General features: G+C 44.1%; 1 protein-coding gene across 1 annotated transcript; it reads left to right on the top strand.

Moving 5' to 3' along the window:
* Positions 1-310: 310 nt before the first annotated feature.
* On the top strand, positions 311-8956 carry fbxo30a (F-box protein 30a). Its single transcript, XM_023839096.2, has 3 exons — positions 311-519; positions 4032-6178; positions 6425-8956. Exons 2-3 carry the CDS (start codon positions 4049-4051, stop codon positions 6626-6628), a joined length of 2334 nt encoding a protein of 777 aa, XP_023694864.2. The 5' UTR covers positions 311-519; positions 4032-4048; the 3' UTR covers positions 6629-8956.
* The last annotated feature ends 13688 nt before the right edge of the window (positions 8957-22644 follow it).

Genomic DNA, 22644 nt, shown 5'->3' with positions numbered 1-22644 from the left:
GTAGAAAATGTTCCCATTGAGATGTCGATGTATCCAGCCGCTTGTCTGCATTTATTAATCTTGTGGGAACGCTCGAGATGTCTCCAAGGACAAACTTTCAAAGATACATTAAAAGTTAGGGTTCCGCAGTGTCTGGGGAACCGAATACACCACTTCTATTAAGGTACAGAAATTAACTTAATAACAATAATACTTATTATTCATTATTTATTATTATTTGCCGTGTATAGTCTATAGACAATTAATGTAATTGTAGATTACTTTTTTATACAAAGAATGAAAATGAATGAATAAATGCTGCTTTGTTTCTCAATCTGGAGATCAGTCTGGTAACCCTGTGCGTAATGACGGCACACACTGGCGTCCCAGACAGTGAACAACACGCACTAAGTATAGATCGGCGAAAGTGCTAGCTTTGAAACAAAGTAAAGTAGCATATAACTGATAAGTATATGTAGTAATAATAATAGCAAATAACAGTGGAGTTACAGCAAAGATCTGGTTGATCGTATTGACTCGGTAAGTGAGTTTCGAGTTTGATTTTGTTCGTATGTATGGGGTCGGAGATTAGTTTGTTAGTTTCCATACTGTACCGGGATATGAAGGGTCCTAACTTTAGTGACAGCGTAAGAAATTGGTATGGCTGACTAACCGACGGACTATAAGCACAGGATCTATGTATTCATTACGTTTTACCGTTTCTGGAGAATTGCAGACGTGCGATCCGTATTTCGGGCTGCCTTCATGCATTGTCGCGGAAGGCCGGAGTTTGTTATGCGGATCCCGGCCGGGAAATGCCCAGTCCGCGGAGCACGTCTGCAAACTTTGTTAGCCTAATCGCTAAATATTCAGTGAAGTCAACATCGCACCGCACACTTAGCATTTACAAGCAAAATCGCCGGTTGTGTGCTGCACACTTTCCGGTTTTAACAAAACCCTAAGGTTGCCAGTTCGCCAGTTATCCATCCTGGCATGAATCCGGCCTTTTGTTACCTCTGCTAGCTTCCACTAAAAATGTAAGAAAAAGTACGTTTTAGTGCTGCTTGTTTTACCTTTTGTATCAAAGTTTACAAAACATGAAATCAGTGTTTTTTTGTGTATGTGTGTGTAGTTGGTCACCCGCAGCCAGGGCGGTGTCTGCACAGCATGCAATAGTTGCATCAGGACGGGCTTCCCCCTGCTATCTCTGTCCCTGTCAATTAGAGCCTGGAGCAGGTCTGATTTCCAAGAGCCGGTTTCCTTGAATGCACAGGCACATTTTGCCCTTAAACTCATTATCTGACGTGGACATGCTGTGCAAAACATTAGTTTCAACATAGAATACATATTGAATTACCCTATGGCGCTTTTCTCTAAAATCTGCCAACGCATCCTCTCTCGTTTTGTTTCCAAGACAGTAATTAAAACACACACATGCATAAACTGTTTTAAAAACACTTTTATGTCCTTCATTTAAGAAAATAGCGAGTCTGTTTATACGGAAACACTAACAAACCCGGATATGCGTTTTATATGCAATTCAGTGTGTTTACATGAAACGCAATTCAGTAATTATAGGGACTCGAACTTCGTATTTAATCAAGTTGCTACGGATAAACATTGGCCTACAGGGGCAGGAAAAATTATCCCGTGTATTTGAAGAAAGCACAAAACAAGGAACGATTAACGGTAGGGATTTGGCAGTTAAATGCAGAATTATAATTTGACCATTTGTTGTAGTTTTAGGAAACCAGCATCCGCTCATCATCATGCCACTGATGTAACTGCCAAAGTAAAACCAAGTCTACTGGCATAAACCAACACCGGACTAAGCTACTTTAATGTTGGGATGAGCTTTGTCCCTTAACATATCTTGACGCTTCTTTAAATGACCAGTACATTGCAAAGCATATTTAATTTAAAAGTTAAAGTTACTATGATGATAGCCGCTGCAATGTGATTTTTAGCAACATTGTATCAGATGTACAGGTTACTTTTTTAATGAGCCCTTTGTAATTGACACAATGTTAATAATTCCCGACATTAAATAATTTGATTTTCTAGATATTTTAAGTCCTTATTATTTTGAGTCCTTAAACATGAAACTATGTATTGTGCCTTTAAATTGTGTTTATGATTTCGTCTTACTGGTGGAGTGTCTGTCAAGTGTCAGCCAGTGCTGTTTAGAAGCCTGCAAACCTGTGGGTGACCTCTCGGAGAATAACAAGAGGTTTCTAAACAGCCCCCGCCATGCTAAAAATAGACCTCTACTGGATTTGTTTCAAAACAAGTAACTACCAAGGATGTCTTGATGAAGGCTTTGCGTTGTTCGGAATGATCGTCCTCCTTTGCTAGTCGTACATTTAATATCAAATGTTTTTTTTTCTGTAGCTATAGAAGTGTAGTAAATAATTGCTTTTTTAAAATCATTGTTTTATGTTGGTGTGTGTTCAACAAATACTGTATGTGGTAGGTATTGTGCAAATAGTGCATTTCTCAGATGTGTTCTGAGGCGTTGGTGCTGTGGAGAATGCAAAGCTATAAATACTTAAGGTAAATAACTAATAATAGGACCAGTTAATCCAGGGCTATAGTTCAGAAGTGAACCAAGCAGATACGCAGGCCTACAGCAAAGCTAGGAATGTAATACACATCCTGTAGTATGCAGGCCTCATCTTCAGGGTCAGGAAGAAACTATCTGGAAAGTATATGTCTCAGATGCCTTTGTGTGGTACCCTCTTAGGCTCGTGGATCAGAATATGAACTTGAGCCTGAAATGTGTTTGTAATACCGCTAATACAATAAGGGCAACCGGTAAATATCTACCCGCATTCCGGCAAAAGTGTTGTTTGTCCTTCTCTGCTTTAAATGTGGAAAAAGCTGAGTGATTTTGTGTATTTTTTTTCCTTAATTTATGTTTTTTTTGGCATGTAATGAGATTTCGCAGGTGGTATGGGGGGTTTGGAAAGGGCTGTTTACCTTTTGTTGTATTTCCTGAACTGACGGTATACGCATGAATATATCACATTGTATCATAAGAGAATGATTTGTTGAAGGCATCACACATTGGCTATATATGTAACACAAAACATTATTAATATACACTGCGGTGGAGACCACACTAACCTTGTCTGTTCCTTGCCACGGTGATATTATGTCCTCTGTCACACTGACAGAACATTCAGTTGGATTGAAATCTACCCAATATTAGAGTTTAGGCAAAAATTGAACGTTATTTACCATTTTAGAGAAAGATGGAAAGGTATGATTTAATTTGTACATTTTAATTGAGATTTACAAAAACATGATTAGCAAACAAATATGTGTTGTAATACAACTAGTAAGAATATGCAAGATGCTTGGGGATTAATGAAAGTTAATATGTATTTTGTTATGTTTAATGATTTTGATTAGTCTTTTTCTTCAGTGACCACACAGAGCTGTTATTTAAAACCTTTTAAGTGGATGAAATAAGCAGCTTTACATGGCATAGAACTGCCCCAATTCCAAGTAAGAAACACATTTGTGTTGGTGCAAAACAGTATTGCATAATATCATGGGGTGTATATTTTATAAATGGATAGCCAATAAACTGGTCATATTGGGTGACACTTGATAGCGGCTGTTATGGGGATACTTAATCTTCCTGCCGTGTTCATAAGCCCCAAGTTGCAAAACGTCCAATGTCTAAAAAAAGGTGGCATATTTCAGAAGAGGACATATTTCTTAATGAAGCCGTTATGATGTTTACTAGGAGTCACTTTTGCAAATTCTGCACCTCGTGTTCGTCTCTGCAATCTGAAGTATCTCTGGCGATGATGCTTAGAAATTTGTCAACATATCACACATGTGAAAGACAGGAAGCCAAGCTGTGTTTTCCAAATACATCAAGTACATAAATCCTCTAACGGATATGAGTTGGTATACAAACTACAAACCACTATCAGTAGGCCTATATTGTGACTGAAACTGTTTTATATATGTTAGTAGTAGTGCAGTAAGTTTTTCTTCCAGACTTTTCTCTCAGATTTCTCCTCTTGATTTTCTCACAGAGCTAGTGACGCCTAAAATGGAGGAACAGCACAGGCACTGCGCAAACTGCGTAAACCGGAGGTGCATGATCAGGCCGGAGCCTGGAGTTTCCTGCGACCTGGTCGGTTGCTCCCTGGTGTGCGGCGCGGTCTTCCACTCGTGTAAAGCTGGAGAGCACCGCCTGCTCTGTCCTCGTGAAAGAGTGCCATGTGTGAACAGTGACTTCGGGTGTCCCTTCACCGTCCCCCGGCACAAAATCGCCGCCCACCTCAAAGTGTGCCCGGCGAGCGTGGTGTGTTGCACCATGGAGTGGAATCGCTGGCCCGTCAGCTACGCCGACCGCAAGTCCTATGAGAACCTGAGCAAGGATATCGACGTGGTGGAGCAGCTTGACATGGCTTTGGCCCTGCAAGATCAACGGATGCTGTTGGAGTCGCTCAAAGTAGCATCCATGGCGTCCAAAAATGTCGACAAAAGGGCTAGCTTGGGTGAGGAAGTACCTGTAGTGTCAACACTTCCAGACGCTAAAATAGCTAATGGAATCATCGGTATAGACGAGGAGTCTTACGGTGAGCTCTATCAAGCTACAGTAGAAACCAGCAGAAGTTTAGTGGCAGCTTTAGATATCCTCAGTAACACAACCAAGGAAATGGACTTAGTCAATGGAAACATAACGGAGAAAAAGTCAGGGACAACTGAGGCACACAGCGAGGGAAGCAGAGAGGAAGACTTGGACCTGGAGTATGCAGATAGGCAGGAGTGTGACACAGAGTCTGATTGTGAGCTTGGAGCAGTAGGGGGAACTGATTGTGAATTTCCAGTAGGTGCCTTGAGTGATGGGAACAAGTGGATGGAACAGAATGGATTAGTAGAAGTTTTAGAGGATAGGTTGGAGGAGGATGGAATGACGGGGTTTGACAGGAGACTGCCACGCAATGGTTTCCACCCTGTATGGGGTGAACAGATCAAGCCTGGTTGGGATGAGATGGACTTGGATGCGGCTGAGTTCAGACAGCCTGAGATGGACTCTTTCGAAATCGGTCAGCCTGAAAATGACCTGGAGGTGCCTTACCATTCCATATCTTTCGAAGCCCAGGAGCTGCCAGGTTCCCAGCCTCCAGCACTGGCGCTACCACTGGCGCTACCACTTCCAATTGAGTTTCCTGACCTGGTGCATGGAGATGCTCTGCAGCACCTACCTGTTGTCTTTGAGGACAGATGGTTGGCGCGCAAGATGCATAACCTGCAGATGCTCAGGGGCATGAGCATATGCACGCTAAACGGTCGCCGGGCTTTCTTCACCGATGCCTGCCCCTTCCGTGTGAAGAAGGAAGACAAATCGGTGGATACCTCTGATCTGGAAGTGACCGACGACCCAATGGGTCTCCACGGAATTGACGTCATTACCGCGGCCTTGCTCTTCTGCCTGGGAGACTCCCCTGGAGGCCGAGGGATCTCAGACAGCCGATTCGTTGACGGCTGCCGCATCGACTTGGGCACTCAGACCTTCTCCTTCCCTTCCGCCATATTGGCGACCAAGACCATGGTGGGCGATATAGCATCGGCTCCCGCCTGCGACCACGCCAACCCACAGCTCTCCAACCCAAGCCCCTTTCACACTCTCCGGCTGGACCTGGTCCTCGAGTGCGTGGCTCGCTACCAGACCAAGCAGCGCTCCATGTTTACCTTCGTGTGCGGCCAGCTCTTCCGCCGAGACGAGTTCTCTTCCCACTTCAAAAACGTCCATGGGGACATTCATGCAGGCCTCAATGGCTGGATGGAGCATCGCTGTCCCCTAGCCTGCTATGGCTGCACCTACTCCCAGAGGCGGTTCTGCCCGTCTGTGCAGGGTTTCCGGATCATCCACGACCGCCACCTGAGGTCCTTTGGGGTTCAGCCCAGCGTTCCTACACCGGCCGCCAGACCCCTCTCAGACAGGATGTGTGCATTTGCGTCGCAGTGGGACGGTCTGAGTAGCCTTCCCTTTGAGGTTCTGCAGCACATCGCCTCCTTCCTGGATGGCTTTAGCCTGTGCCAGTTCTCCAGGGTGTCGCACCTGATGAGGGACGTCTGTGCCAGCCTCCTGATGGTGCGTGGGATGGTCGTACTGCTGTGGGAGAAGACTCTCCTGCCTAATGGGTCGTCATCGTGGCAGATAAAGGACAAGGTTTGCGAACTTCTCATTTATATCGTAAGATCTTAATAAAAGTCTTTGGAAATTGTTAATACCTATCTGGTTTTGTGAAATGATGCTACTTTGATGCAATTGCAAAGTTTGTAAGAAATTAGGAATTTTGGACTGAACTGCAAACACAGTTTAAATAAGATGGTCTGCAGGTCTCCTCAACTGTTATGACATGGGGAGCTATGACCAATCACTGATGCCTTTGGTTGTCCTGCCCCCCTACCCCAGGTGTGGCAGTTTAGCACAGCCTTTGGCACCGTGGATGAGTGGAAGTTCGCCAACATCGCCAGCATGGCCGACCACCTGAAAGAGTGCAAGTTCAACACTGTGGAGCGGCGCGAGGAGGCTGTGCCCCTACCGTGCATGTGCTACACTAGAGAGCTCACCAGAGAGGGCCGCTCGCTGCGCTCTGTCCTCAAGCCTCTGCTATGAAATGGATCTCCATTAATCTCAATCGTAGCGCAATACTCATCCAGTTTACTGCAGGTTACTTTTACATTAAGAACTTATCACCATGTAAATATATATTTTCTATGTCAATGTTTTGTTTTGTAAATTCAATTACTGTGATATCAGAATTGAAAAGCAGAGCCTTAACGAAGTAACACTTAACTTGCTGGACATAAATTTCTATTGGTCGAATTGTATGCTGAGTTTTTATTGGTTGAATGTACTGCAAGGTTGTTATTGGTTTATTTATATAAAAACTTTGCACGGTTTGATTCATAACGGGTGCCCTTTTTTGGCAATAAAAACTTGAGAAATTGTGTACATTTCAGGAGGAAACTCAAGGATCTATGTATTTACTGACCAAACTTACACTAAGTAATCTGTTTCTCCTTTTTTCATGAATGGAAACTATGCATATAATCAATTTACTTTAAGTACCTCTTATGGTGTTGATTCAAATGCTGACAATGGGTTTTAGGGTATAATCTAGCTGAATAATTGTAAAAAGACATTTTGATGAAAAATGTTTTTTCTTTATAATAAAAGTAAGGATTATACTATATTAAGATAGAACCTTTTATACAATTTAAATAGATTAATACATTCTTAAATGCAGACACTACATCTGTTTCTGTGTAATTAAAAAGTAAAAAAAAAAAAAACAATACTATAACGTGTCACCTTGCACTTTACTCTTGAGTGTTTATTTTAAATCAGCTTGTTTTTTTTCTGCAGAGAGGAAAGTCAGCGTTTCACTTAACCCCAAAACCGTTTTTTTTTTTTTTTATTAATTCTCAGTAGCATTGATTATGTTTACAGTATTTGCAGACTATTTTTTTATTATAAAATGTTGGCAGATCTGTCAACATTACCAGAATAATTTTACTCTCTAAAATGTTTTTATACAGATTAGTTTTTAAAAGGTATTGTTTTTTCTATTTTTTTTTTTTTTTTTTACCTTACAATTTTAACTTTATGAATGAGAGGATGAGAAGGATTAAATGCATGTGAATAACTTTCTAGTGTCCAGAACAGGGAGGTCCTTTTTATTGTGGAGTTAATTACCTCTAACAGCCTTACAGACCTTCTGGTAAAGCGATGCTGGCTGATTGTAATACGGGTCATTAGAAAAGACACATGAACAGTGGGTGTAACTTGAATCAATCAGTGTAGTTTAATTATAATTAAATGAATGTTAAAAGTGCATTTTTCCCCCCCGTTTTTCCTGTTTTCTATTTTCACGGTCGATATTTTTAGTTTGCTGTTGTGTGCTCTCTAAAATTGCATAGTAGAAATTGGATTGATCATACCAAGCTGTGTCTCCATTAAATATATTTCCTCCCTTCCTATCCGTCCTTTATTCACGATTTAATGGTTTTTTTCTGTATCCAAAATGTATGTTTACAAGTATGCTGGCTTTCATTTTGACTAGAAGCTATAGATACATCTGGTACGGTTGCAAGAACGGAAGGCACATGCCCACCAAGTATTATCTAGTGTTTTGTGTGTGAAATGTTTTTTTTTATTATTTGTTTGCAGGATAGGAGTGCATATTAATGTTTTAATTTATAACCAAAACTTTCTTCTTGGTGTGTTTTGTCTTTCCATAACCATTTATGTGTGATTTTGCTTCAGTTTACAAGGCAGAAAGTGCATGTCAGTCTTGATGCTGTGTAGCGCCCGTGATCTCAGTGTCATTGAAGTTGTTTTCCAAGCGGAAATTACAGTTACTGAGGTCATGTTTTGGCTTTGGAAACTTACTAAGTTTCCCCATTCGAGAAAGGCTATATTTTATGGCGAGTAGATAATGTGTTATGACAGAACTAAGGACGGAGCTTAATCGTAGTTAATAAGAAACTAAAAATGTTGCTTACCGACCGAAGTGCTGAAAATCAGTATTGTGAAGTCAACAGAATGTTTGTCATAGTATTTATAGGCTTTTTATTTTTGCCTTTTCCTACACAGCTGAACTTGATCATTTGTATTTTTTCACTATTAACACTAATATTTTGTTTGCTTATTATAATTTTTATTATCATAAATGTGTGTTGCTGTTGGTCATCATCACATGATAGTTCTCTGAAAGCAGGGATCCCTGCAGTTGTAGCAGTAAAAGAACATCAATCAGGGGGTATCATTGTAGAAGGTTTAACTTACATTCTGTTTGATTCTGTGGCAACTGTTTGAACAGGCGCACATTGAGTGGATCCATGCAGTATTTTAACCACGGGAATCCCTAATTGATGACTGACGTATTGTCTTATGTGCCATACAATGCATAACATGTTTGAAATAAAATCTTCTTACCAACCTGTGGAATACGCTGCAGTATACTCTTTTCTCTTACACAAACATGGAAAACCTGAAGTATTACTTGAGTCTAGCGAATCGCTGGAAACGTGATGTGCGCCGTTTTGCCTATACTCAGTTCATCATTATGCAACGCCCAGTACTGTATATGTAAAGGTAACTGAACTGCATGGTTCCTGATCATAGAAGAGCCGTACAATGAGCTATATGCGATTTTTGAAAAATCTGTGGACTGTAAAACGTAGGCGTTTGTGTTTTTTCTGCTCTCAGTGTTATCCTTGCCATTTGTTCTTGGTTATTCAGAGTATATTGCGATTATTCTAATTAGCGCCTTATTTTTCCCAGTATTTTCTAAAAATAATGGCATTTCAAAGGCGCTACCATGTGTTAATTTCTCCCAATATTCCCATTAATATTTAGTTCTTTGAAACGTGAGTTATAGTTAAATACGATCTCTTTGCCCCATTTAAACTTATGCTTAGGATCCAAGTGACTTCTTAATGCAACAGTTGTGCGGTCTGCGCATCTGTAGGCCTACTATAGTAACCTAACAACACCTCAAAATCTCGATTTTCAATATCCATCTCATAAAATATTCGTATGAGTGTGCGCTTACACGCAGTTATGTATGCGCGCAAACATATTCTGCGTGCGTGTAATTTCTTTAATTAATGTAAATGAAAGTCACCATAAGATGGCGATATATATCAATGCATAAATAGTATTTTGGAACCTCTTATGTAGGAATTATTGTGAGTTGCTGTGGCATATTGTTATAAAAAGGAGGCTCTGCAGGTCAGTTGGCTGGAGTGAAATTTTCAATTAGAGATAATCTGTACGCACATGAACACGAATTTATATGTTTGTAAAAGTTTAATTACCCTGTAAATAGTCAGTTTTGCAAACTACCCCGGTACTTTTGATGTAGCTAATTTTAGGTTTATCCTGGACTGATATAGATTTGCCGTAAGATTTTCTACGTGATCGAGAAAGCGTGAAAGCGTGTCACGCCAGCTGCGTGAGAGCTGGCAACCCTGCTAATCTGTACAATATTTTGACAATTTAAGTAAAAATGACAAGTGAAAAACTAGAATAACTAGAATTAAATAGGAACTTTTTTTCTTGTATATGTTTTTCCTTACCAGATAGGCTATATCGTGATGAAAATAATAATCATCATCATTGATGTCATTATTATTATTATTATTATTATATACCCGTTCTTTGTGGCAACGGTAGACGGATGAAAGTGCCATTTTGGGGCGAAACACCTCTTCAGACTCAGCCCGGCTGGCAGATTGTGTTTATAACTCCCAATTGAGCCGAATGCGACCAAATATGGGAATATTTACTTCTACCCTTAATGCAGGTGGCGAAGGAGTTGGGGGTCATAAGCCGGTGCTCTGACAAAACATCCTACCTATCGAGACGTGCTATCGAGCCTTTCTGCGCATGTGCAGTTCCACCGTTTTGGGATTAGGGTTAGGTTTTAGGGGTTAGGGTTAGGGTAAGAGTTAGGGTTAGGGTTATCGATTAGCACTACGGTAGGATGTTTTGATAAAGTAGGACGTTTTGTCAGAACACCGGCAGTTTTACCTGTTTTTGACATAGGCTACATTTCCCTTTCATATATCAACTACATACTGCACTTAGCTACTGACATGTGTTTAATTACACGCTTCACGCATGATGTCTCTAGCAAACTAATCCTGGCAGTAGATGTTAAATAAATACTTAGTTCATAATGATCAGCATATAAAGTACTCATAATTGTCTTCATTCTCGTACTCCGCAGGCTTTGTGTCTGGATACTGATTTAAAGTGTAATTTATGATTGCTATAAATAACCTGCAGAACGAGGTAGATACAAAATGACCACCAAAAGACGTTTTTGTGTAAGCTTAGTTCTGAAACTTTACAGAAAGCAGGAGGCTTTTGCGATGACAGCTTCTGCTTCATGCTCTCCGCTCTCGGACTGGGATGCCCGTGCGTGGCGGCGGTGCAGCCCAGTAAAGCCGAGCCCTTATTTGGTCGGCTGGGCTGCCCACGCGTCCTTCTCAGGAATGACCTTCTATCATTTGCACACATCGAAAGAAAAAAGGAAATATTTCAGAAGGGTCTCATGCGTCCAAAAAAATAGATTATAAAATCCCGTATCTTAGTTCTCACACTTAGTTTGCATGGCTAACGCTCGCTGGGTAAATAGGCTATATGTTATTTGGTAGCTATGCATCACATGACTGGCTAGCAATTAACCGCAACATTATGGCTAATAACATCGGGGATGCTGAAGGTTGCGGCTTTCCGGGGGCTGTTCGCCTGACTGCTGATATTAATGCACGCCGCTCTGTACAGTACGCCAAATCATTTTTAAACGCACGCATGAATTAAATATGAGGCCATCTGGGGCAGCGCGTGGCGGCTAAGTGATGGAACGTGGTGGCCGGGCACCACCGGGGTTGTGGGTTCGAGTCCTGCTCTGTGGGAGGGGTGCAGATGCATGTTCAAGTGTGTTTACTACGATCGCTTTGGTTTCTTACTGGTACCGGTGGATTGATGTTTACAAATCATCGTCGCGTGTTTGTGTGATGGAGCGGAGTGTCTCTTTGAGTCGCCACTCGTCTCGTATATTATAGTATAGCGCCGCATTGGAAAGTAAAACGCAATATTCTGTTCTGAGCGACTTACGGTTGGTTACATCCATCTATCTAAGCGTCTATCCATCTCCACCGCAAACAGCTTGTTACTCGGCGGATCTTGGAAAAGCTCGGGGGGGGCGCGCCTATCCGCGTGCAGCTTCTCCGTCGCCGCTAAACTTTTAAAAAAGCAAGTTAATAAGCTGTGAAAGGACAGCGCAGATGGTATCCTCCTAGGTGGTAATTTTCAATCACTATCATTTAAAAAAAGAAAAAAATGGAAAGATGTCGCCACAGGTCGGCAGTGGACACGTTCACAGGCCGGGAAGATCAAAGACGCCCTTTGGATGTCAGATACTAAGAGATGTCACAGGTCATATTGTTCAATATGCATATTATGCAAATTAATTTAAGCCCCAATGGCGTGACATCACCTGGTTGAATACCGGGGTGAAAGCATTGTAGAAACATTGCATTAGGTTCTTGGACGTTCCGTTTGACCCTTGTGACATTAAACTGTAAAGGGCAACTTTGACTTTGTTGTCTCCCTCTTTCAGAAAAAAAGTTAATTTTACCGGCAGATAATGTCCAACATATACAAAGGAAAGTGTGTTACATGCACCATGGGTCCTACAAGGTCAGGAGAAGATGCTGCTGCAGATTCCCCATTAGAACGTCATAAAATGTGAGCAGAGATGGGGGTGCGGGGGTTAGGGACCTAGCGTAAATGGCACATGCTAAGGAAATGAGTTCTTGAGTTTGTTGTATTCAAGCAGCCTGATGTGTACAGATGTTTAAAAATTCCCCTTGTGAATCAACACAGACAACCGACTAACATCCAAGTGAAGTTAAATTCATCCTTTAGTGATAAACAAACAACAAAGAAGTCTTAAAATAGGATATTAGGGGATTTTTCTTGGATGGATGGATGGACGGATGGAAATTTAGGTGTAAAGAGCAGCAACAGCAAACATCTAGTGCAATTACATGATAAATAGTGTAATTACTGGACAAAAGACAAGCAACTGTCAGAAGGGAATCCCACATAGCAACTGATTGTGGGCCAGATACACCTGCAACTCCTTAAATCTGGATGCCAGTGACATTGGGGCAGGAGAGTCTGCCCCAGAATCTGTCCAGAGTTCTATATGATTACAGCTGGTCTGTATACACTCTGCTGATCCGGCGCGCATTTGCCTGACCGTATACGTATGATCAGTCACTTACCAGACGTGCAGCTGATGTGCTAAGCTGATGGCCTCAAATAGCGAGATCTGAACCGGATCTGGGCTGAATGATGTTCAGAAATCGCTGCAGATCCGAAAACTGGATCTGGCCCAGTGTCTTTTTGCACAACGGACCAATATTGGTCTGAATCCGCTTTCTGCATTCTAAACCAATAAGGGCCACATATGGGCCAGATTTACATTGAATGTTTCCAATTGTGGCCCGTATCCACACCAGAGTCAAAGTTAAATTCTGAGCAGTGTCCTGTAGGGGCAGAGAGTGGCTCTGTAGGCTAAGCCCCTGTGACTGTGATCTGAAGGTTGCTGGTTCAAGCTGTAGCTGTGACCTCCAAACTGTGAATGAGGAGATAATGTCAGCATTCCAATGAATGTGTGAAAATGTAGCATGGCTTAGTTGTGCACTGTACCCTAAAAGTTGTGCACTGTACCCTATTCCTCCTCACCATTAGTTATGTACCTGTGCTGTTTCAGCTAAAGTAGGAAACCGAGTTGTGTGTCTGTACTGGCTTGTGCAGCTTAGTGGGCTAAGTGTCTGTGTTTGTGATCAGAAGGTCATGGGTTCAAAGCCTGCCTGTCCTTTATTTGGTTTCGCCTGGATGTTCCTTCCTCACCATTAGTTATGCACTGGTGCCATTTCAGGTAAACTAGAAGACTGAGTTGTTCAGTATTTGTACTGGCTTAGTAGGCTAAGTGTCTGCTTGTGATCTGAAGGTCATGGATTCAAGTCTAGTCTTGGCCAGTCTGTTGGTTTATAAGAATAGGTGGGGTTAAGGGTTGTGTATTATTATTAGTCTTGCTGCTCTCACACTTGTTTAATAATAAGGTGGGGGCCCTAAGTGTGGCAGTTGGTTTTTTCTTAACTGTATATCTTGGGGGGGGGCACTTGAGGTTGGTGGTCATCTTTCTTGGCCTCCACATGTTGTTGGGGTGGTGGTGGTTGTGCATGGGGGGAGGCTTGAACCCTGGTCCTGGGAGTGTGAGGCACTGTTGCTAACCACTACCCTACCAAGCCACCCCCCTCCTTTATTTTGATTTTGACTGGATGTTCCTTCCTCACCATTAGTTATGCACTGGTGCCGTTTCAGGTAAACTAGAAGACCAAGTTGTTGAGCATCTGTACTGGCTTGTGTGGCTTAGTGGGCTAAGTGTCTGTGCTTGTGGTCAGAAGATCATGGGTTCAAGCCCAGCCTTGGCCTGCCTGTCCTATATTTTGATTTCGCCTGGATGTTCCTTCCTCACCATTAGTTATGCACTGGTAATGTAATGGCTTGTGTGGCTTAGTGGGCTAAGTGTCTGTGCTTGTGATCAGAAAGTCATGGGTTCAAGTCCAGCCTTGGCCAGTCTGTTGGTTTATAAGGATGTGGGAGTGTGAGGCACTGTTGCTAACCACTACCCTACCAAGCCACCCCCCTCCTTTATTTTGATTTTGACTGGATGTTCCTTCCTCACCATTAGTTATGCACTGGTGCCGTTTCAGGTAAACTAGAAGACCAAGTTGTTGAGTGTCTGTACTGGCTTGTGTGGCTTAGTGGGCTAAGTGTCTGTGCTTGTGATCAGAAGGTCATGGGTTCAAGTCTAGCCTTGGCCAGTCTGTTGGTTTATAAGAATAGGTGGGGTTAAGGGTTGTGTATTATTATTATGTCTTGCTGCTCTCACACTTGTTTAATAATAAGGTGGGGGCCCTAAGTGTGGCAGTTGGTTTTTTCTTAACTGTATATCTTGGGGGGGGGGGGGGGGGGGGGGGGGGGGGGGGGGGGGGGCGGTGGTGGTTGGCCTCCACATGTTGTTGGGGTGGTGGTTGTGCATGGGGGGAGGCTTGAACCCTGGTCCTGGGAGTGTGAGGCACTGTTGCTAACCACTACCCTACCAAGCCACCCCCCTCTTTTATTTTGATTTTGACTGGATGTTCCTTCCTCACCATTAGTTATGCACTGGTGCCGTTTCAGGTAAACTAGAAGACCAAGTTGTTGAGTGTCTGTACTGGCTTGTGTGGCTTAGTGGGCTAAGTGTCTGTGCTTGTGATCAGAAGGTCATGGGTTCAAGTCTAGCCTTGGCCAGTCTGTTGGTTTATAAGAATAGGTGGGGTTAAGGGTTGTGTATTATTATTATAAGTCTTGTTGCTCTCACACTTGTTTAATAATAAGGTGGGGGCCCTAAGTGTGGCAGTTGGTTTTTTCTTAACTGTATATCTTGGGGGTGGTGGTAATCTTTCTTGGCCTCCACATGTTGTTGGGGTGGTGGTTGTGCATGGGTGGAGGCTTGAACCCTGGTCCTGGGAGTGTGAGGCACTGTTGTTAACCACTACCCTACCAAGCCACCCCCCTCCTTTATTTTGATTTTGACTGGATGTTCCTTCCTCACCATTAGTTATGCACTGGTGCCGTTTCAGGTAAACTAGAAGACCAAGTTGTTGAGTGTCTGTACTGGCTTGTGTGGCTTAGTGGGCTAAGTGTCTGTGCTTGTGATCAGAAGGTCATGGGTTCAAGTCTAGCCTTGGCCAGTCTGTTGGTTTATAAGAATAGGTGGGGTTAAGGGTTGTGTATTATTATTATGTCTTGCTGCTCTCACACTTGTTTAATAATAAGGTGGGGGCCCTAAGTGTGGCAGTTGGTTTTTTCTTAACTGTATATCTTGGGGGGGGGGGGGGGGGGGGCGGTGGTGGTTGGCCTCCACATGTTGTTGGGGTGGTGGTTGTGCATGGGGGGAGGCTTGAACCCTGGTCCTGGGAGTGTGAGGCACTGTTGCTAACCACTACCCTACCAAGCCACCCCCCTCTTTTATTTTGATTTTGACTGGATGTTCCTTCCTCACCATTAGTTATGCACTGGTGCCGTTTCAGGTAAACTAGAAGACCAAGTTGTTGAGTGTCTGTACTGGCTTGTGTGGCTTAGTGGGCTAAGTGTCTGTGCTTGTGATCAGAAGGTCATGGGTTCAAGTCTAGCCTTGGCCAGTCTGTTGGTTTATAAGAATAGGTGGGGTTAAGGGTTGTGTATTATTATTATAAGTCTTGTTGCTCTCACACTTGTTTAATAATAAGGTGGGGGCCCTAAGTGTGGCAGTTGGTCTTTTCTTAACTGTATATCTTGGGGGGAGGGGGGGGGTGGTCATCTTTCTTGGCCTCCACATGTTGTTGGGGTGGTGGTTGTGCATGGGTGGAGGCTTGAACCCTGGTCCTGGGAGTGTGAGGCACTGTTGCTAACCACTACCCTACCAAGCCACCCCCTCCTTTATTTTGATTTTGACTGGATGTTCCTTCCTCACCATTAGTTATGCACTGGTGCCGTTTCAGGTAAACTAGAAGACCAAGTTGTTGAGTGTCTGTACTGGCTTGTGTGGCTTAGTGGGCTAAGTGTCTGTGCTTGTGATCAGAAGGTCATGGGTTCAAGTCTAGCCTTGGCCAGTCTGTTGGTTTATAAGAATAGGTGGGGTTAAGGGTTGTGTATTATTATTATAAGTCTTGCTGCTCTCACACTTGTTTAATAATAAGGTGGGGGCCCTAAGTGTGGCAGTTGGTTTTTTCTTAACTGTATATCTTGGGGGGAGGGGGGGGAGGTCATCTTTCTTGGCCTCCACATGTTGTTGGGGTGGTGGTTGTGCATGGGGGGAGGCTTGAACCCTGGTCCTGGGAGTGTGAGGCACTGTTGCTAACCACTACCCTACCAAGCCACCCCCTCCTTTATTTTGATTTTGACTGGATGTTCCTTCCTCACTGTGATGGCCTGAGATGGCCACAACAACATGTTGCAGTTACCTGGGGTGAAACGGGAAGTGGTGCATGCATTTTATTGGTCCGACGGACAAACGGCCTGGATGGTCATGGTTCCTTTTTAATCCCCATTGGCAGTACCAACAGGTGCCCACAGTAGGGGGATGAGGAGCTGGGTTGTGGCATAGTTGTTTGTTATTTCTTTGTTAACATTTTTTGATTTAGGTTTTTCTTTATAAAAGGTACCTTCCCACATCTGATGTATATGTTAAGGTACAAGGGCAGACCTATCTTTTAAAGGTAGGAATTGCTGAAAATCTCCCCTTTGCGGTAATATTAGGTCGTGATTTGCCAGTGCTTTTTGATTTGTTGCAACCTACCCCTATGTGTAATGTAGTGACTCGATCACAGGCAAAGCAGTCTCAGGAGGCATCCTCAACTCTTGGTGTTCTGCCATTTTATAATGCTGACCTGGAGACTGTACCCGGGAGGTCTCGCAAGTCACGAAGGCAGAAGAGGCGAGAGAAGTTGGAATATTCAGCCACCAGAGCAACAGGGGAGGTCAAACCTGAACTGTGTTTAGGTCTGAAGCTACCTGGCAATGTGGGTAAAATGCAGGAGGAAGATCAGAGTTTAACTTGGTGTTTTCAGAAGGCTAGGGAGAAAGGGGCAGAGAGGGATTTGATAGCTGGACAGAATTTCTTTATTCAGCAGGGTGTGCTCTACCGTCAACGAGGGTCAGTTAAGCAGTTGGTGGTTCCACAAGGGGTGCGGGAGACTGTGCTCTCTTTAGGTCATTCCATTCCCTGGGCTGGCCACCTGGGGAAACACAAAACCACCGCACGCATTGAGCGCTACTTTTACTGGCCTGGTTTGCGGGTAGGGGTAGCACAATTTTGTAGAAGCTGTCCTGTGTCAGAAAACCTCAAGTAAGGGCCCCTTAAAAGCCCCTCTTCAGCCTCTTCCCATCATTAGTACTCCTTTTTCACGGCTGGGAATGGACATAGTAGGTCCTCTGGAAAGGAGTAAGTCAGGGAATCAGTTTATGTTAGTGATCACAGACTATGCTACCAAGTATCCAGAAGTCTTCCCTTTGAGGTCTGTTAAAGCTAAGCATGTGGCATCTTGCTTAGTGCAGTTGTTTTCAAGGGTAGGACTTCCTCTGGAGATTCTGACAGACCAGGGTACAAATTTTATGTCTACATTGCTTAAGCAAGTTTATCGGTTGCTGGGCATTAAGGGTGTGCGGACGACACCATATCATCCTCAGACAGACGGTTTGACAGAAAGGTTTAACCAAACGTTAAAACAAATGTTACGGAAGTTTGTGAATGATAAGGGCTCAGATTGGGACCAATGGTTGCCATACCTTTTGTTTGCATATAGAGAGGTACCACAGGCCTCTACAGGTTTCTCCCCCTTTGAGTTGTTATATGGCAGGGAGGTCAGAGGACCCCTGACTCTTCTCAAAGATGCTTGGGAGGGACACCAGGGGCAGGAAGAGCAGGTCAACATTGTCTCCTATGTAATACAGATGCGTGATAAGCTGGAGGAAATGACGGTGCTGGCCCAGGAGCACATGGCAGAGGCTCAGAAGGCACAGAAAAGGTGGTATGACCAGTCAGCTCGCCAAAGGAATTTTGAGCCTGGTCAGAAGGTGCTGGTAATGTTGCCAAGTCAGGAGAGTAAGCTGCTGGCAAAGTGGCAAGGGCCTTTTGAAGTGGAGAAGAAGATGGGGCCAGCCACTTATAAAATCTTGATGCCAGGACAGAAGCGCTCCAGCAAGGTGATTCATGTGAACCTTCTCAAGGAATGGGTCTCAAGGTCAGAGAAAGAGGTATTATTAATAAGGAAGGTGGAGGAGGATGAAGAAACTGAGGATCAATACTTGCCACAGTCAATTATAGGGGATTTGGAATTGGGACATTTGTCTCAGGACCAGCAGTCTCAGGTGGAAGCTTTATGTACACCTGAGGTGTTTGCACAGACGCCTGGTCGTACAAAAATGGTTGAACATGATATTGTATTGAAATCCAATGTCACGGTGAGACGCATGAGTTACAGGATCCCCGAAAGGCTGCAGTCATCTTTGAAGGAAGAGGTGGAGTTGATGCTATCCCTAGGAATCATAGAGCCCTCAAGGAGTGAGTGGTGCCACCCTGTGGTACTGGTACCTAAGAAAGACGGCGCGATACGGTTTTGTATTGATTTTCGGTACCTCAACTCTGTTTCCAAGTTTGACTCTTATCCCACCCCTCGGATTGATGAACTGATTGAACGATTGGGGAAAGCAAAATATCTAACTACTATTGATCTGTGTAAGGGGTATTGGCAAATCCCACTGACAGGATCAGCACGGGAGTTGACTGCATTTCGGACGCCATGGGGACTATACCATTTTACAGTTCTTCCATTTGGTTTGCATGGGGCTCCGGCAACATTTCAGAGACTGATTGACCAAGTGTTATTGGGTGTGCCAGACTTTGCTTCAGCCTACCTTGATGATATTGTGGTTTACAGCACCTCCTGGGAAGAACATTTGGAGCATCTCAAGGCAGTCCTGGGGCGTCTTAGTTCGGCAGGCCTGACCGTGAATCCATCAAAGTGTGTGTTTGCCCAGCCTGAGGTAGAGTACTTGGGTTTTGTTATTGGCAAGGGGATGGTTAGGCCACAAGTCCAAAAGGTCCAGGCCATTGAAAGTTGCCCCCTACCTCAGACTAGGAAACAGCTGAGGTCTTTCATCGGCATGGCAGGATTTTACCATCGGTTTATCCCTAACTTCTCTGCTAGGGCTGCTCTGTTAACAGATATGGTGGGATCACGATGCCCTAACCAGTTGAGATGGACTAAGGGGGCAACGGCTGCTTTCCGGGACATCCAGCATGCTCTGGGTACGGACCCTGTGTTGCAGTGTCCAGATTTTAATCAGCCCTTTATTCTACAGACGGATGCTTCAGAGAGGGGGATTGGGGCCGTACTTCTGCAGGGACCCGTGAATAATCGGCATCCAGTGGCATTCATTAGCCGTAAGCTGTCCCCCAGGGAGGTCCGGTATGCAACAGTGGAGAAGGAATGCTTGGCTGTGAAATGGGCGTTGGACTCTCTTAAGTACTACCTGTTGGGTAGGGAGTTCAGCTTGGAGACAGATCACAAAGCCCTCCAATGGCTGCAACGGATGAAGGACTCCAATAGCAGAATTACACGATGGTACTTGGCAATGCAGCCTTTTCGGTTCACAGTGAGCCATGTTCCTGGTAAGGATAACATCATGGCGGATTATCTCTCTCGCTGTTTCAGCGTGAGTCTGGAAGGGGGGGAGCCTGTGATGGCCTGAGATGGCCACAACAACATGTTGCAGTTACCTGGGGTGAAACGGGAAGTGGTGCATGCATTTTATTGGTCCGACGGACAAACGGCCTGGATGGTCATGGTTCCTTTTTAATCCCCATTGGCAGTACCAACAGGTGCCCACAGTAGGGGGATGAGGAGCTGGGTTGTGGCATAGTTGTTTGTTATTTCTTTGTTAACATTTTTTGATTTAGGTTTTTCTTTATAAAATTATTTGTATAATTGTATGGGCTCAATATGTTATGGGGTTTATTTAGTTAGTGGCATGTAGGTATAAATGTTATGGTAGTGTTCCCCCCTTGTGTGTGTTGCTGGATTGATCACCCAGTATATATGTTTCCCCAGTGTGTTATTTGTTAGGTCAGTTATGTTTAGTGTAGGTTGGGTTATGCTTTGCTTTAATTTTGGTTTCATTCTGTTTGGTTGACCTCATTTTATTGGGCCCTGGATTTTCCTTTGTTGGATATGCTTTTTGTGTTTTGATGATTTTTCGATTTTCAGTAAAGTTTTGGTTAGTAACTAATTCTGTGCCCCTGAGTCTGCTTGCTGGTCCCTCACACTCACCATTAGTTATGCACTGGTGCCGTTTCAGGTAAACTAGAAGACCAAGTTGTTGAGTGTCTGTACTGGCTTGTGTGGCTTAGTGGGCTAAGTGTCTGTGCTTGTGATCAGAAGGTCATGGGTTCAAGTCTAGCCTTGGCCAGTCTGTTGGTTTATAAGAATAGGTGGGGTTAAGGGTTGTGTATTATTATTATAAGTCTTGCTGCTCTCACACTTGTTTAATAATAAGGTGGGGGCCCTAAGTGTGGCAGTTGGTTTTTTCTTAACTGTATATCTTGGGGGGGGCACCTGAGGGTGGTGGTCATCTTTCTTGGCCTCCACATGTTGTTGGGGTGGTGGTTGTGCATGGGTGGAGGCTTGAACCCTGGTCCTGGGAGTGTGAGGCACTGTTGCTAACCACTACCCTACCAAGCCACCCCCCTCCTTTATTTTGATTTTGACTGGATGTTCCTTCCTCACCATTAGTTATGCACTGGTGCCGTTTCAGGTAAACTAGAAGACCAAGTTGTTGAGTATCTGTACTGGCTTGTGTGGCTTAGTGGGCTAAGTGTCTGTGCTTGTGATCAGAAGGTCATGGGTTCAAGTCTAGCCTTGGCCAGTCTGTTGGTTTATAAGAATAGGTGGGGTTAAGGGTTGTGTATTATTATTATAAGTCTTGCTGCTCTCACACTTGTTTAATAATAAGGTGGGGGCCCTAAGTGTGGCAGTTGGTTTTTTCTTAACTGTATATCTTGGGGGGGGTGGTCATCTTTCTTGGCCTCCACATGTTGTTGGGGTGGTGGTTGTGCATGGGTGGAGGCTTGAACCCTGGTCCTGGGAGTGTGAGGCACTGTTGCTAACCACTACCCTACCAAGCCACCCCCCTCCTTTATTTTGATTTTGACTGGATGTTCCTTCCTCACCATTAGTTATGCACTGGTGCCGTTTCAGGTAAACTAGAAGACCAAGTTGTTGAGTGTCTGTACTGGCTTGTGTGGCTTAGTGGGCTAAGTGTCTGTGCTTGTGATCAGAAGGTCATGGGTTCAAGTCTAGCCTTGGCCAGTCTGTTGGTTTATAAGAATAGGTGGGGTTAAGGGTTGTGTATTATTATTATAAGTCTTGCTGCTCTCACACTTGTTTAATAATAAGGTGGGGGCCCTAAGTGTGGCAGTTGGTTTTTTTCTTAACTGTATATCTTGGGGGGAGGGGGGGCACCTGAGGGTGGTGGTCATCTTTCTTGGCCTCCACATGTTGTTGGGGTGGTGGTTGTGCATGGGGGGAGGCTTGAACCCTGGTCCTGGGAGTGTGAGGCACTGTTGCTAACCACATTTTGACTGGATGTTCCTTCCTCACCATTAGTTATGCACTGGTGCCGTTTCAGGTAAACTAGAAGACCAAGTTGTTGAGTGTCTGTACTGGCTTGTGTGGCTTAGTGGGCTAAGTGTCTGTGCTTGTGATCAGAAGGTCATGGGTTCAAGTCTAGCCTTGGCCAGTCTGTTGGTTTATAAGAATAGGAGGGGTTAAGGGTTGTGTATTATTATTATAAGTCTTGCTGCTCTCACACTTGTTTAATAATAAGGTGGGGGCCCTAAGTGTGGCAGTTGGTTTTTTCTTAACTGTATATCTTGGGGGGGGGCACCTGAGGGTGGTGGTCATCTTTCTTGGCCTCCACATGTTGTTGGGGTGGTGGCTGTGCATGGGTGGAGGCTTGAACCCTGGTCCTGGGAGTGTGAGGCACTGTTGCTAACCACTACCCTACCAAGCCACCCCCCTCCTTTATTTTGATTTTGACTGGATGTTCCTTCCTCACCATTAGTTATGCACTGGTGCCGTTTCAGGTAAACTAGAAGACCAAGTTGTTGAGTGTCTGTACTGGCTTGTGTGGCTTAGTGGGCTAAGTGTCTGTGCTTGTGATCAGAAGGTCATGGGTTCAAGTCTAGCCTTGGCCAGTCTGTTGGTTTATAAGAATAGGTGGGGTTAAGGGTTGTGTATTATTATTATAAGTCTTGCTGCTCTCACACTTGTTTAATAATAAGGTGGGGGCCCTAAGTGTGGCAGTTGGTTTTTTCTTAACTGTATATCTTGGGGGGAGGGGGGGGTGGTCATCTTTCTTGGCCTCCACATGTTGTTGGGGTGGTGGTTGTGCATGGGGGGAGGCTTGAACCCTGGTCCTGGGAGTGTGAGGCACTGTTGCTAACCACTACCCTACCA

The sequence above is a fragment of the Paramormyrops kingsleyae genome, chromosome 14, assembly GCF_048594095.1.
Source record: "Paramormyrops kingsleyae isolate MSU_618 chromosome 14, PKINGS_0.4, whole genome shotgun sequence".
NCBI lineage: Eukaryota > Metazoa > Chordata > Actinopteri > Osteoglossiformes > Mormyridae > Paramormyrops > Paramormyrops kingsleyae.
The sequence above is the reverse complement of the archived record's forward strand: the minus strand, read 5'-3'. Positions and strand labels throughout refer to the sequence as shown.

What these genes read in the sequence shown, in the direction of transcription:
- fbxo30a (XM_023839096.2), top strand. Translation starts at nt 4,049, where the DNA reads ATGGAGGAACAGCACAGGCACTGCGCAAACTGCGTAAACCGGAGGTGC. An exon ending in CGTGGCAGATAAAGGACAAG is followed by an intron (nt 6,179 to 6,424) that starts GTTTGCGAACTT and finishes CCCCTACCCCAG; the next exon opens with GTGTGGCAGTTTAGCACAGC.